Here is a 16,885-nt window from a genome sequence, read left to right as displayed (position 1 = left end):
TATGTATGCATTATTTAGATTCATTTTTATTATTTTTTTAGAGAAGGAGAGAGAGAGAGAATCTCAAGCAGGCTCCACACCCACTGCAGAGCCCAGTGTGGGGCTCGATCTCACAACCCTGAGATCATGACTTAAGCCAAAATCGAGAGTCACGCACTTAACCAACTGAGTCGCCCAGGCATCCCTTTACTACTTATTTTAAAAACATTTCTAGGAGTTCCTCACTGGCTCAGTCAGTAGAACATGCGCCTCTTGATCTCGGGGTAGTGAGTTCTAGCCCCACGTTGGATGTAGAGTACTTAAAAATAAAATCTTTAAAAAATAATAAGATATACATACATTTCTAATGTGCAGAGAAAGTCATTCTGTTGCACATATAAGAAAAAAGCCAATTTAAAGCCACATACATAAAATTTACACAATCTCTTCCTACAACTTTTAAAATCTTTTTTTTTTAAAGATTTTATTTATTTGACAGAGAGAGATACAGCGAGCCCCCAATGTGGGGCTCGATCCCAGGACCCTGGGATCATGACCTGAGCCGAAGGCAGTCGCTTAACGACTGAGCCACCCAGGCGCCCCAAAATCTTTTTAAAAAAAATTTATCTAATGGAGGTAAGAGGGAATCAGGCAAAAACTGCACACTAAGTTTTTCTCAGAAATAGTAAGGCATACCATATTCAAGACTCAGCAATACCTCAATGTTTTATATTCATACTATTTGGGCTTTATAACCCATTTCTTCTGTTAAGAAAAATTAATCACTGTTTTTTTAATAGGGAGGAATATTTTCACTATTTTTTTAGTGAGTCATCATTTGTCTTTGGTCTTTCAAACAATTTTTTAAACTATTACTAACAGTATTTATGTACGAATCACCTCTCAATGGCTATGCTATAATGCTTTCTAATTTTTATCTTAGTGTCCGAGATAAACCCAAAGTCTTTTAAAAATACCTGCTTTGGCAAAAATTGAGTCTGTCCATATCAGGAGGGGAGAGAAATGAAGATTGGGATGTGGGAGGGAAGAGAATTATTGGTTAATAAATTTTACCTTCTAAATCACTGAAATCCAAAAGTATTAAGAATGGCAATATCATGGCTAATGTTCAAAAATTGGCTAATGTCAAACATTTCCAGTGAATTATAATCATGAGGGGTTATTCAAAGTTCAACATAAATCAAAACACCAGAAAATACCCACTTGCCATGTTTAATATATAAGGTCAACTCAAGGTGAAATACAGACAACTCTAAATTTATTTCAAGCTTTTTGGTAGAAATTAAAAATCACAGGCTCACACTACCTAACAATTGCTTCATTACTGAACACTGGCCCACAACACATTCGTTGCACTAATTTATGATTCTTAAATTTGTAATTATTTTCATTTGAAGCAATAAACAAACAGTAGCTCTTACACAATGCATGAGCCCACTATGTTAATCTTTAATACTTACAAAATTTTCATATAAGCATTAAAAATGAGAATACTACCGAGCAGCTTACCCTTAAAACACGAAATTTTTTTTACAAGCTGGAAAAACAGGAAGATCTGCTGTAATAAATTTAGTACAAACATCTCCTGTAATAAAATGCCCTCACAAGGAAAGGAGAAACATAATATGGTAGTTGAAAGCATAGATTCTGGGAGCTGACTGCTTGAGGTCAAATTGAAGTTCTGCCATATACTAGCTGTGTGAACTTGGACTAGTTACATAACCTCTCTATGCTTCAGGTTCCTCGCTTCAAGAATGAGGACAATAATAAGAGTACCTCCTCCACAGCGTTCTTGTGAGGAATACATAAGGCAATCAGAACAGTGCCCAGCAAACAGTAAACACTCAATAAACGTTAGCTATTATTATTATTGGATTTGTGTTAGTTTTATTTGTATTAGGATTAGTATGAGTATTAGTAATATACCAAGGAATAAAGACATTACATATACTCAAGACAACAATAACTAAAGCACAATATGTACACCATATCTAGAAATCGGCAAGAAATACTATAAAAAGTTATATCCAAATTTCTGAAGTTTTATATTGCTTAGAAACAGAGTACATAGCTAAGCCGTAATATTCATGTTCTTGATAAATTATGCACATCGCTGTTTTCCATGACATTAAGTGTATAAGGTATGACATTATAGTGACCAATGAGCCTTCTAATATGGTACACATTTAGGGCAGGAATTTAGCCGCTACATGGAGTAGTACCTAGAAATATTTGAGACTAATAAATATTCTACCTTCATTCAAATCAGAGCCAATAAAGCTATTATCACTTAATCCTAAAATCTAATGAGGCGGCTTACAACCTGAACCATATTTACTATAACATAAAAACTACGTAAACCATAGTTTACTAGGTTATAGTAAATGATTCCCTATTGCTTTCTCCTTTTCCTTTGCCCCAATCTATTTTAAATGCCTTTCATGAAAATGAATTTCCAGTTTGTTCTTTGCTCTTTGAATTTGCAGACTTTCGCCTGTCCAAACAGCTACCCCATAGTTTCATGGCCAATTCAAGATCCTTTGTCTGCTCACTCATCTTTTCCTAAAGTTCAGTTCAATTTATGTAAAAAGCAAACTGCCGGCCCATAATCCACAACTGGATAATTCACGTATGGTTCATCAGGAGTTGGCTCCATTTTAGAATGTAATTTTACAATTAAATTTAGATTTCACTAATCAAAGGTATCTACTTATTAATTTTCCTAATCTAACCAGATAGCTAAAAATTGACAGGGTTCAAATATATTGCAGTATGGCTATACCTTCAAGGACAATATCAAAACTTCTGTAGTTTATTTTCTAAATTGGGTGATTATCAGTATTCACATACCCATTGTAATGTTAACATTTCCTACTTCTTTACACATTAACTTACTTAATCCAGGACAATCCTCTGAGCTAGACATTATCCCCATTTTATAGATGGAGAAATTACATAAGCAGCAATGAAAGAGATGAATATAATTTTGTCAGGTTCTTGAGGAAGTTCTTACTATTTTAAAGAAAAATCAGTTAGTGAGAAATTAATATTGCTAAGTAAATTTTCAATCTCTTCAATACTGCTAATGCAGCCCTTTACAGCCTGGAAGCTCTCCCACTCTCCTATAACTTTCTCCCTGTGGCCAAAATGTTTCTAAAGTATTCTTTTTCTAAATGTGCTAAGGGGGAAAAGGGGATGTGGGTGGATCTGCGTTGGCCCCATTCAGCTACCTAATAAATTCATACAGGATGCATCAAATACAGTAATAGCCAGGAACACAGCCTTTCATGACTTTTGCTAAACCTTCACCTGCCCTTGCAAAAAAAATTTTTTTGAACTTAGAATTTATTACCTAATTACAACAAGGGACAATATAACCAATTAATTAACTTGCCCAAAACCAAATTTTAAATTGTGTTTATGTGTCATCTAAATGTCATAGTGTTTAGCAGTTCCACACGCCACTGACAAATGGTGAAAATGTGCTGAATACAATTATAAGTAAATGTACTTAAGACTGACTTAAGAAAAAAATTCAGTTTAAGGTTGAATGTTTTTTTCTTCCAAGGTTTAGCTAAGGAAGTAAATAAGCTGAGTGCTTTAATATGAATCAAAGTAGCATTTCAAAAATTTAATATTTTTCTATCAGTTCTCTGAGAAGCACAAAGGTAAATTACTTCTTTTACAGCAAAATCACTTATTTGTGCAGAAATGTCAGTATATGTAATGATGATTATGAGGAAGATAAGGGGTAGGGGGAAAACCTAGAATTTTATTAAAAAAATAAAATTTAAAAAAACCAAAGTATGCTTCAAAAGGCATACCTATAGGAATGCAGTGAAGAAAAAATGTTTTTCATATTTTCATATTTTAAAAGCTCAGAACTGATATAAATTCTTCTGTAAACTAGAGGTTAAACTCTTAAGGACTCCCAACTTTTTCTTTTTCTCCTTTACTGAAGTTTGTTTTTGTTTTTATTTCTAAAGCACTTCTCTGCTTTAACATGGGAAATATTGAAAATATAAAACTTGCACACAATGTCATTTAAGAGGGTAAGAGCGACCATTAAATAAGAATGCAAATACCTATAGATTCCAATCATAATGGAAATGTAGCTGAATATCTAACACTTCATCTGAAAGGTGTTTTCTTTTTCTTTTTTTTTTTTTTTAAAGATTTTATTTATTTATTCGACAGAGATAGAGACAGCCAGTGAGAGAGGGAACACAAGCAGGGGGAGTGGGAGAGGAAGAAACAGGCTCATATCGGAGGAGCCTGACGTGGGGCTCGATCCCATAACGCCGGGATCACGCCCTGAGCCGAAGGCAGGCGCTTAACCGCTGTGCCACCCAGGCGCCCCTGAAAGGTGTTTTCTAAACTAAATCCTAATTATCAAAATGGTTAACAAAAAATCTCACTGAATGTGTTCATTTACTTCCAGTTAATTTTGGCTAACCTAAACTTTATTCAATATTCTACAAATACTTATTTATCATTTACCAAGTGGTAGATAAGAAGGGTACATTGGGGAAGAAAAATTGAGATGGTACCTCCAATGTTTTATATACCCTTATATTTTTTAATAGTTTTATTTAATTTAAATTCAATTAATTAACATAGAATGTATTATTAGTTTCAGAGGTAGAGGTCAGTGATTAGTCTTATATAATACCCAGTGCTTATTATATCATGTGACCTCCTTAATGTCCACCACCCAGTTACCCCACCCCCTTATATGCCCTTATATTAACCAATACAGAAACTTCTAGAATCTTACAGTATTGATACTTCTTGATAAAAATATTTCCCCAAATATGCATTATTTACAATCAGCAAATCATAATTCAGTAATATTCCAAAGAAAAGTTCTAATAACAGAGAGGGTTATCTGCATAGAAATATGCCAGCAAAAACGAATAATCTATTTCAGTAATCTTAAATCACACTATTTAAATATGGAATTTAATGTTCTTACATAATGCTCAAAGTATTTTTCTTTTAATCTGTTCCCGAACGCCTTATTATATTAAAAAAAATTGATTTTTATATCACTTGGCATTTTATGTGCTTTGATAGAGTACATTTTGCTTTATTAAACCACAATGTGTTTAGGCAGCACTAAAGTATTAAAATATGCATCTTAAAAGTGAAGAGGTTTTTTGCCAACATTTTTAAATTCCCCATGATGATCAGAAGGTCTAAAAATACTGTAAACCCGTAAACTGATACAACATATAGGTGTCCTATTGCAATCTTTCACACACAACCCCCCAAATGCATTAGTGACTTTAGCTATAATTGAAGTACATATAAACACATAAATAGTATGTGTTCTGTATTAAATATAAATATATAATTTCATCAAGAACATTTCTATTTATTTAAGCTCACTGGGATCAACAGATAAGCAAAACAATAAAAGCCTTCATGTGAAGGGGAGAGAGAAGAATGAGAGTTGGGAATGACTAATGTGGACAGGTTTCTTTCTGGGGTGATGAAAGGGTTCTAAAATTAGACTGTGGTGATGGCTGCACAACTCTGAATATACTAAAAACAACCAAACAGCATGAATTTTATGATATATGAAATATATCTCAATAAAAATGGGAAGGAAAATCCCTCCACATAAAAAAAATTCTTCAGGGGTGCCTGGGTGACTCAGTTGGTTAAGCAACTGCCTTTGGCTCAGGTCATGATCCTGGAGTCCCAGGATCGAGTCTCCCATCGGGCTCCCTGCTCAGCAGGAGTCTGGTTCTCCTCTGACCCTCCCCCTCTTGTGCTATTAAATAAATAAATAAAATCTTTAAAATAATAAAATAAAATAAAATAATAAAAAAAACTCTTCAAACTCCAGTCTCTTAAAAGCATCCATACGCATAAAACTGCTGCTTCCCTCACTGTTCAATTATTATATCATCCATCATTTTATTCACTAAGAAAGCTACCAAGTGCAAGGGTAACAATGGAAATTATGACACCTGCTTTTGGATGGTAGCATTATAGATCATTCAGTTTGCCCTAGTGGGTGCCTTAAATAATTACTACTTCACATACCTTTAAAACAAATCTCTCCAAAAATTCAATATAGATTCTTATACCTGGTAATCCAAGATGCTGAATCCCAAGCCTTTATGATCTTTTACTAGTTCAACAATCTTGACTTCAGGAGACCATAGTGCTAATTCCCCTTCATCATCTTCTTCAGTATTGACGTCTATACTGTGGTCAGCCTGAAACACCAAAGAAGATAAATGCTTCAAAACACTGTCCTTTCAATTCTGAAAAGAATTAACATAATAGGAATCTCCTAGCTTCCTCTCCAACTAGGAATTCTCTTTGGCATGCATACTTTATCTTTTTAATCTTCAGAAGGGGCATGCACTGGGGCACACACACTCTAGTATAAGATCTCCATGAAAATTCAAGTACTTAAAAATGCAGACTGTTCATACAGTTAATTTTTTTTAAATGTAAAGTACCTGCTTCCTCCAAAATATTAACACTGACCTCCTATACTTCAATGAGTTCTGTCATCCCATTAGAAGCATAAAAGGAAAAATATGCAATTAAAGAAAAAATGAAAATATTATACAAAGTCAAAGCTTATAAGATATTTAAGTAGCAATACCTGAATTCATCATGACCGTGAGAGACAGAAAGATGCCAACACAGAGAGAGGACAGGACAAGGCCCAAGAGAAGCCACTTCCGTTGGCTCCTGGAAGTTTTCAAGAAAAACTTCGCTAGAAAAATAAAGTGGAAAAAATCCAAGTCCTTAGGAATCGTCTAAGTCTAAAAACCGGTTTAAAAAAAACCACTGAGGGGCACCTGGGTGGCTCAGATGGTTGAGCATCTGCCTTCGGCTCGGGTCGTGATCTCCAAGACCTGGGATCAAGCCCCACGCAGGGCTCCTGGCTAGCCAGGAGTTGGCTTCTCCCTCTGCCTCCCCCCTCCCTACTCATGTTCTCTCTCTCCCTCTGTCCCTAATGAATAAATAAAATCTTAAAAAAAAAAAATCACTGAGTTGAAATAAGGAAAATCTCATCTTGAAGGACATAAGTCGGCAAAACTATCCAATACACAGGCCCTGGTTATCTTCCTTGACTTTTTACCCTCAAATGCCCCGATTCCAGGCTCTCGCCTCCTTCCGGGGAGAGTCACTGCTACAGGGAATTCTAGGAAGCTAAATGATAGCAGGTCAATGAGTTGACTACACAGAAGAAGAGCTGCTTTAACTCTTTAATACTATTTATAGCACTCTACAGTGTTTTCATATGACTTATCTTCCTCAAAATACTCTGAACTTCTATCTGAAGCTCAAAGATCATCTTCTTTTTTCTTTGCAGCCCTAGCAACTAACAAAATGAGAGGCTAGAATGGAGACTTCTGTGTGGGTTTACCAATAGCTATCCACTCAGCTCACAATACAGCCTGGCTCACAGTAGGCGCTTGATAAATATTTGTCCAATACATTAACAAATCATCCATCTTTGCACATTCCTTGAAACTTTTTAAATAAAGCTACAGACTAAATAGTAATTTTAAAAAACAGACTTCTTAAAACTTTGGGTGCTCTTAGTAAACAAAATCAAAGTGCGTCATTCCTAGGAACATAATTTTGAGTAACTTGCATAAAAAAATCCATTTAATGAAATCAAAGTAAGGAGACCCCTCTAATAGGGAAGGGTAAGGCACCATAGCAAGTACAAAAAATTTTTTTAAATTAGGGTTGGTCCAGATCTCAAACTGTCCCCCAGGACATGGAAAGTCAAAACTCAATCCATGGTGGATTGAGTCTAAACATGGGAACAATTTCGGGGTTCTTGAATTACAAAACTCGAAATTAGTGGGATGTTCTGGATCAATAACCTCTGTATATATCAGCCTCATGTGAGGAAATGATATTTAAAAAGAAAACATCATCCCTTCCAATAGAAAGTAGAGTTCCAATACCTAATACAATATGATTGATGTTTTACTGGGGCATTTAATACCCTCACTGATTAATGAGCATTAGAATTCTGGCTGAGTTCCCTAACCAGATAAGGTTTAAGAACCTAAGATGATATGGCGATAAATGGAAAAAAAAAAAAAAAAAAAAAAAGACAGGAAAGAAAGCCAGGATTTTAAGAAACCACACACACTTATAAAACCTAAGTTTATAGAAATTTCAAGGCATCCAAGGTATATAAGATATTATAGTCCAACCTGAGATATATCACTTTGATACAATCAATTCTGCATAACTCCTGTATTTACAGAATGGAAAGCAATCAACTAATGGGCAGCAAGGTTGACATTTAGAATAATTCAAAGCTGTTGTTTACCCATTGTGGTAAAGGATGGCAGATGGGAGCACTGAGTCAGCAAGCTGGGTGATTTACACACCCTGTAAGATGAGATTAAAGGCATTTTTATCAATCTTTAGAGGTAAGCCCTCATCCACATTGAATTTTAGTAAAGATACTAAAAATCACAAAAGTGATATTCCAGTTCCTTCCTTGAAATATGTTTCACCAAAGATAAACGTTAAGAAAAAAAGATTCTCCACTAATAATGGATTAAGCAATTCTTATACACCCAGTATAAAATAAAAACACTATGAGAGACAAAATAATTTTAAGATATGACTCTGCTCATGGGAGCTGAGTTTTCTTGTAAAAGCAAGCTTAATACACATGAAAGTATCTGTGACCCTAAGACAGGGCTAGCCTCTTACATGCTTCAGGAAATCAGGAAACAGAGGGCTGGACTGGAGGAGTCAAGAGCAATAGTTAACTTTTCCTGAGCACTTTTCATGTGCAAGGCATTACTGCACTAAGAGTTGGACACATATTACTTCAGTTCCTTCTCACATAAACTGATGAGGGCAGTAAGTACTATAGGTATTCCCAACTTTCAAAAAAAGGGTATGAACAGAAAGTCAACTTATTTGCTCAAAGATACATAATCATTTAGTGGTAGAGGCACGATTATCTTGAAACTCACACCGTAAGCAGGTAAAGCGAAGGCTCTGTGTGTCTAAACTGGTGTTAATGGGGCACCTGGGTGGCTCAGTTGGTTAAGGATCTGCCATCAGCTCAGGTCATGATCCCAGGGTCCTGGGATCAAGTCCCACATTGGGATCCCTGCTCAGCAGAGAGTCTGCTTCTCCCTCTCCCTACCGCTTTCCCTACTTGCGCTCTCTGTCAAATACATAGATAAAATCTTAAAAAATATAAAAATAAATAAGTAAACTGGTGTTAATGGAATTATAATTTGTAAGGGTCTGGAAAGGGGGAGTGGGAGTAGGATAGGGGAAGTGGCATAAAAGATGAGGTTACAATGGCATAAGACGGCAAAGCACGTGCTTAAAACCGTTCTCATAATCACAATGGTCTTTTTAAAAAAAGAAGTGTACCAAGAGCACAGAAAATGTTATTTTATTCTCTGACCTTCTGAAGGCTTTTACAGCAATTTTTACTCACTTTGAAACTGGTCATAGATCTTCATATTTCTAAGGCTCTGAAAAAGGGAAGTCCATTAGATACTCAACACTCACCAATATCTTCAACTTAAGATGAACTGAGTTGAACTGGGAGCCAAAAGTAATGAGCCCTGGAAATTACTAAAAAAAGGTTCTCTAAAATAAAGGGCATGCACATTAATGTCACCAACATTTCAGGTAAAAAAAAAAAAAAAGAAGAAGAAGAAGAAAAAAAAGTTTTATGATGTGAAATGAAAAGTAACGGTTTGTAAAGCTACGCATTTTTGCCTTTGAGTGCTACTATAGTCAAATAAAAGAAGATGGAAAATTCTCCCCTCCTTTCATATCCAAACACACTCTTCAGGACATTCTTGATGAATGCTCACTCCTCTGGGAACCACGGAATATTCAGTTAGTACCTCCATCTTGGGAAGAGGGGCTTCAGTGGCCCTTGGTTCATCCACAGAAGCTTCATCATCAAACAATCGTCGACAGCAAACCAAGGTAAAGGGAGGAGGCACCTCTTTGAGGAAAGACACTGCTTCTCGGCGAGATTTCCCATACAGCTGCACACCATTGACCTAGAAAGACAAGGTTAGAAGTGAGCAGGCCCCGAAGAAAAAACCAAAGTCCCATGCTCACATGGATCTATCCAAATAAAAACCAGATTGCTTTATTTTCCCCATGAACAAAGGGTCTAAACGTTATTTTAGTAGTAACTAAAAACATTAGAAATCAAATGTACAAAAATTAAGACTAAATCTTTACTGAATTTCAGTGAAGAAAGTCTAAGACGTGTGAGGGTTATAAGTGATCTGCCTAATTTTTCACACCTCCATTGTTTCTCTTCTCTATCCTCCAAAATGTTGAATTCTCTCTTCTACTTTTATACATCTCTCCTTAAACACACTAAATATCACTGCTAGTCTTCCTAAGAATGCCTCCTTTTGCGTTTTCATTTCATAAAAATACCACTATAGATATTAACACTAATTTTAAGGCTGTAGCTAAAAACTGCTCAATTAACAATGTGTAGGTAACAAAATCTAGGATACTCAGCTGTCAAAATTTAGCATCAATTTCACAATTTTCTTTCACATGCCATAAACTTTTTTTCAAATTTAAATTCAGTTAGCCAACATATAGCACATCATTGGTTTGAGATGTAGAGTTCAGTAATTCATCAGTTGCATATAACACTCAATGCTCATTACATCACATGCCCTCCTTAATGCCCATCGTCTGGTTACCCTATCCCCCTACCCACCTTCCCTCCAGTAACCCTCAGTTTGTTTCCCGGAGTCCATAGTCTCTCATGGTCCATCTTCCCCTCTGACGCTTAATACCTTCCTAGAGAAATCATGTCTACAGAAAAGAAATACATGTAAGTTTGCCTCCATTCTATTCTTGCATGTTCTGCTCACAAAGCCATCAAGTATAGGATGTGTGTCAGTTTTCGAATTGTTTGATGTGTGTTCCACGTGCTTAAAACAAAATGATAACCAACTACTCCTTACTAATGCTTAATGCTTATCACCACAAAATTATCTAAGTTTCATATTTTAGTGCACAGTAATATTTTGCACGAAAGATGATTTAGAAAGATAAATCTAATTTTTTATGTACTTGACTTAAGCTCCAGAAGCTCTCTCAGTTCTGACTCAATGCCCCTAAAAACTGATCTGTCTGCTACTCCCCAAAAGCTGAGGCATGAACGTAATCCAGGCATTAACCAATGTTTTCACATCTGACTCCTATCTTCCTGGGAGGGCTCAGTAGCATTATTAGTTTTAAAGATATTTCTGGGCTGGCATCAACTTCTGACAGGTGCCGTGCTAATGTCCAGATAACCGGCGGGGCTGACTTTCCTGGGAGAAACCTTTGCACAAAATCTGTCATTCTCAGAGAATATGACCCTCTGGATTGTTGCACACATCTCAGCAGCAGCAGCCTCAGCCCCAAGTCAATCATCGCTGGGAGCCACTCTCAGGCCCTCAACATACAAGCACTCAGCCATCAGGCCAGACACCATCTCTCTGCCTCTTAATTATTTACAGAGATACCACCACAGAGTAAAGAGACCCATATATGCTCCAGGGAGCTGGTCCTGGTAGAACAGTCAATATCATCTCCCAAGACTTTCTGACTGATGAAAGGGATCCGGAGGACAGCAAGTTCAGCAGCTGATAGGTTTTTCCCCGGAAGAACTGAAAGTCAGCCTTCACTGGTCATATCACGTCCCCAGTGCCAACTGGTGCCACAAACACAGAAAGTTCTCAAATCATCTGAATACACAGTACTCTATACTGAGAAGAAAGCAAGCGGATACAACCAAAGCCAAGAATTCTACCATACGCAAGTCTTAGTTTGTGTTTCACATTACTTCAACAAATTAGAAAATCACTTTTCAGGTTTTTATCTTGGAGTACATTTAAATATTTATTTAGCTCATTATTTATTCATTTGAATTGTCTCCAATTATTACAGCAGAGCCTGGTAGTCCTCCTCACTGCTCTCTACTGTTTAGGGATTGGTCACATTTCCCATTACCAACTCCTATCTAAGAGGATTTATGGCTGCTGTAAATAGCTGCTCTGGGCTGAGACTTGGCACAATGTTCTAACCCCAAAGCATATTTGTGTTTCTGGTTTTAAGCTCTAAGGAGCACGCATGCGCGCGCACACACACACTCTTTAGGTTCAGGGAAGTTTATTTGGATAACTTAAGAAATTTTTTTATTTCTATATTTGGCCATTCAGAATAAGCCAATTTTTATTTTAGAGTTCACAGTATTTCTCTAGGCCCTCCAACTTGAGACCCTCTTAAGTGCTATCAAGTCTTAATTATTCAGGCTTTGTGATTAGAAAGCACACACACATACACATTTGCAGAGTACATAATACTGTACAAGTATTGTCCCACTACATTACCTCATTCAATCCTCATTCATCTTATCCCATAAAGATTGTTTATGCCTTTTCACAGCGATAATACTGCCAAGATCTCACAGTGAGATAATGCTTTAAAGTTTACATGGATGAATGCAGCCACTCTGGAAAATAGTATGGAGGTTCCTCAAAAAGTTAAAAACAGAACTATCCTATAATCAATCACAGTACTATTTATCCAAAGAATACAAATACACTAATTCAAAGGGATACATGTATCGCAATGTTTACTTCAGCATTATTTACAACAGTCAAATTATGGAAACAGTCCATGTGTCCATTCGACTGGTGAATGGAATGGATAAAAAAGATGTGGTATACGTGTGTGTATACACATACACACACACACACACACACACACACACACAGAGAGGGCTATTATTCAGCCATAAAAAAGAATGAAATCTTACCATTTGCAATGACATGGAGTTAGAGAGTATAATGTGAAGTGAAATAAGTCAGAGAAAGACAAATACCATACAATTTCACTAGTGGAATTTAAGAAACAAAACAAATGAGGGAAGGGAAAAAAACAGAGACAAATCAAGAAAGAGACTCTTAATTACAGAGAACTGAGAGTTACCAGTGGGGAAGTGAGTGGAGAGTGGGTGAAATAGGTGAGGGGGATTAAGGAGCACACTTGTTGTGATGACCACAGCGTATGAATTGTTGAATCACTATATTGTATGCCTGAAACCAATAAAACACTGTATGTTAAAAAAATAAAGTTTAAGGGACACCTGGGTGGCTCAGTCAGTTAAGCATAGGGCTCTTGGTTTCAGCTCAGGTCGTGAGATCGAACCCCAGGTCAGGCTCCACACACAACACGGAGTCTGATGGAGATTCTTTCCCCCTTCCTTCCCCTCTGCTCCTCTCTGCCCCCTTCAGCTCGCACACGCTCTCTCTCATATAAATAAAATCTTTAAAATAAAATAAAGTTTACGTTGCTGTTATTCCACTAGACTCTCACAAAAACATGGTGAGGCAGGCATCTATTGATGAAAAACAACTCTCAAAACAGTTGAGTGACATGTCAGAGGACAGATTGTGAAGCTGTGGCAAATTCAAACACAGGGGCAGCTCTTCTGACTTCAAACCTATGCTTCACTTCCTATCTCCCGTGTTTTCACCAGAAATCTCTAATTAAGAATTACAATATACTACCTTATTATACCATGTTCTCTTATAAGATGGAAGGCCCATGGGATCTTAGGCTTGGCTGAAGCACAGAGGACTCAGCTGATGGCTGGGATCATGCACACTTCCTCTATACTTGCCACTATTTCTTTATCACCTACCACATACTATTAGTAAATCATGCTTCATGCCACTGAACTGTACACTAAAAATGGTTAAAATGGTCAATTTTAATGTTGTGTATGCATATTTTCTCCTTAGAGAAAAAGTATTTTATTATAATTTTTAATTGCAGTTAACAGAACACTGTATGTCAACTACACTGAAATTAAAATTTTCAAAAACTGTAGTTGACATACTACATTACATTAGTTTCAGGTATACAATACAATACATGTGTATTTCTCACAAAAAAAGAATCAAACTGGTTTTTACAAATTCCACTTCTCTCCAAACAAAAATATCTCCTTTCTCAATACCTACAAACTAAACATTATAGAAATGGTCTCCAATCTACAGATTATCATGTGTGATACCCATAAAGCTAGTATATGCCCTGACAATCAAAAGAGAAAGACATGATCTCAGTACCAAAACCAAAACAATAAACAAAAACCAAAAACAACAAAAAACAAAAAAACAAAACCCCTAAGTCATGTAGTAAAACCTAAAGGCATTATTCCATAATAAACATCCCAGTAGGATTCCTTGAGCACTTCTAAAAATAAGCCACTTATCTACAGTTTAAAACCGGACTCCCACATCCAGCCGTCCTATGCTTATGACAAAATTTAACAACTAGTCATGGCAGCTTTCCCTTTGACCTCAAAAGTCAGCCCAGAATTCTCAACATACTTCTCTAGGTGGCTGGACACAACTCAAAAATGCAGTTGCACCCAACAACAACCCTATTTGCTATCCTTGTCATCTCACTTTGAGTAAACATCAACTTTAGAAAGACATCTCTAAAATCAAGGCCCATGGGAGTCTAATCTTGGCTAAGGCTACGAGGTTCATTTTATTAAACCCAAATTAGAGCTTCTTGTGGTTCCTAACTCTTGGCAGAACCCTCTTTTACACAGCCTTCTTTAAGTTTGACCACTCCCTACATTTGTTTTTTTAGGAGCTTAGGAAGTAGTGTATTTGAAAAAAAAAACAGTGAAATGGGAGGTAGAAAACATGAACTAAAGTCATCATGCTATGAGTATATAAAGCTGGGGGAAATCAATGCCTTATTTTCCTGTCTGTAAAATTAGGGGATTCAATGCTGTTTGTTCGTTACGTTAGCTCTAAGACTGTCCAATCTAACAAAATCTCTCAAGAACGTTATGTCACAGCAAAAGCGCTCTAGAATTGCCCTAGCTGAAGACAGGCTGGGGAGCCTGAGTGAGCCCACAGAGGCTGCCATGTTGGAGAAGTGAGGCCCAAGGAAACAGTCTGAATACCAGTCAGCAATACATAAGCCTGAGGTCATCCAGCTAGCCTAATTCTTATTAGAAATAACCAATAAAACCTGCAAGTGAATGTGACTACATGTTGCAAACAAGGGATAGGGATTTGTCTCTTAAAACAGAATTTTGCTAAAAAAAAAAAAAAATCCTAATTCTGCTATTAAACTAAAACAAGACATTAGCTTCTTTCTCAATCACTTAAGTAAGCACTTGAAAGAACATCTCAGGAGTCCCAAAAGATGGGGAAAATGAACTGAAAGCATATTATCTATTCTCTTTATCATTACATAGGCTATATTTTTCTTTGCCTTTATTTTATTTCATTTTCTCCAGTTCTATTCAGATAAAATTGACACAAAACATTAAGTTTAAGGTGTACAGTGTGATGATTCGACATACATCTATATTGTAAAATACTGTCACAATTAAGTTAGTTAACACATTCATCACCGCACATGGTTACTTACCATTTTGTATGTGTGGTAAAAACATTTGAGATCTACTCTTAGAGCAATTTGGGGGCTATTGTTAATAATACCATGTTGTATACTTGAAAGGATAGTACCCAAGTATTTTTCAATGTAAGTGTTCACATTACACTGGCAATAATGTAATTCAGTGCATTTCTGGTAAAAATACATCTTCCTACAACTTAGAAATTCCTGTCCTGTGTCTTTTATCTCTCAGAAATTTTACCTCAAGAAGCTCATCCTCTGGCTGCAGGAGGTTCAATGTATCAACAGGACCACCTGGAGCAACTGAAGAGATATAATGGTGCCCATCAAAGGAATCCACTTCCATGCCAAGCCTCAGGGTGTGAATGGGCAGCAGCTGTAGCAAAATACAAAACAATAACTTTAAACGTGACAAGGACACAGCCAGCTGTTAATCCTCCATCAAGTATTATTTTGACATGAAATCCCCACCTCTTGAATCAGATCATCAAGATCCCAACAGAGGACAATAATGGGAAAACTTGCCACTAATAAAATATGAGTAATCTGTCTTCTTGCTCTCACTCCTCTTTTCCTTTCGGATTCCCTAGGGATGGAGTCTTGCCTTCATTTCTAAGCATCAGGCATTCCAAACTTTCTATAGTTCCCAGTACGGATTCTAGGTTTCACTTTTCTGCAGGCTTCCCATCTCCCAGAACATTCTAGTTCCTCTTTATTACCTAATCTCCACTCACACTTCAGTACCAAGGAAGTGTCACTTCCAGGAAGTCCTTCCTGATATCTGAGTTAATGTGCCCCTGTTTGGGGTCCAAGGCTACCTTGTACAGATCTCAATCACAGCTCACAACCTACTGTGTTTAGAATTTCTATTTTCTTTTTTTTTTTTTTTAAAGATTTTATTTATTTATTCTTCAGAGAAAGAGACAGCCAGCGAGAGAGGGAACACAAGCAGGGGAGTGGGAGAGGAAGAAGCAGGCTCATAGCGGAAGAACCTGATGTGGGGCTCGATCCCATAACGCTGGGATCACGCCCTGAGCCGAAGGCAAACGCTTAACCGCTGTGCCACCCAGGCGCCCCAGAATTTCTATTTTCTTGATTGTTCCCCCTGCTTAAATGCAAAGTCTATATTTTCTCTTTATAACCTCAGGCCCTATAATAGTACCAGGCACTAAACACAGACTCATTAAATATTTTTTTGAACTAATCTGTGAAAAATGATGCCTCACTCAAGAACTCCTTTTCCATGTCACCAACTTAAGTGAGAACAATTTCCAGTTGGGGGAGGATGGCTATGCAATAAGGAAGGCAATTATTATTCCATCCTAGGACTGATGCTGTTGGCTTAGAAGGATTCGTATGGGCTCAGATATGAGTCAAGGGTTAAGAAACTCTAGCCCCGGGGCGTCTGGGTGGCACAGCGGTTAAGTGT

General features: G+C 36.9%; 1 protein-coding gene across 8 annotated transcripts in view; it reads right to left on the bottom strand.

Moving 5' to 3' along the window:
• PATJ (PATJ crumbs cell polarity complex component) overlaps window positions 1-16,885 on the bottom strand; it is a 341,090-nt gene that overhangs the window by 260,968 nt on the left and 63,237 nt on the right. For all 8 annotated transcript variants that reach the window (XR_004623211.1, XM_034653499.1, XM_034653506.1 and 5 more), the window contains 3 exons: window positions 15,698-15,832; window positions 9,885-10,046; window positions 6,099-6,230 (listed from right to left, as the gene is read on the bottom strand). Coding sequence is in view for 7 of the 8 variants with exons in the window: in XM_034653499.1 (XP_034509390.1) it covers window positions 6,099-6,230; window positions 9,885-10,046; window positions 15,698-15,832 (429 nt within the window). In the remaining variant the exon portion in view is untranslated. The remainder of the gene's footprint in view (window positions 1-6,098; window positions 6,231-9,884; window positions 10,047-15,697; window positions 15,833-16,885) is intronic.

This window comes from Ailuropoda melanoleuca, chromosome 2 (assembly GCF_002007445.2).
Source record: "Ailuropoda melanoleuca isolate Jingjing chromosome 2, ASM200744v2, whole genome shotgun sequence".
NCBI classification, from domain to species: domain Eukaryota; kingdom Metazoa; phylum Chordata; class Mammalia; order Carnivora; family Ursidae; genus Ailuropoda; species Ailuropoda melanoleuca.
The sequence above is the reverse complement of the archived record's forward strand: the minus strand, read 5'-3'. Positions and strand labels throughout refer to the sequence as shown.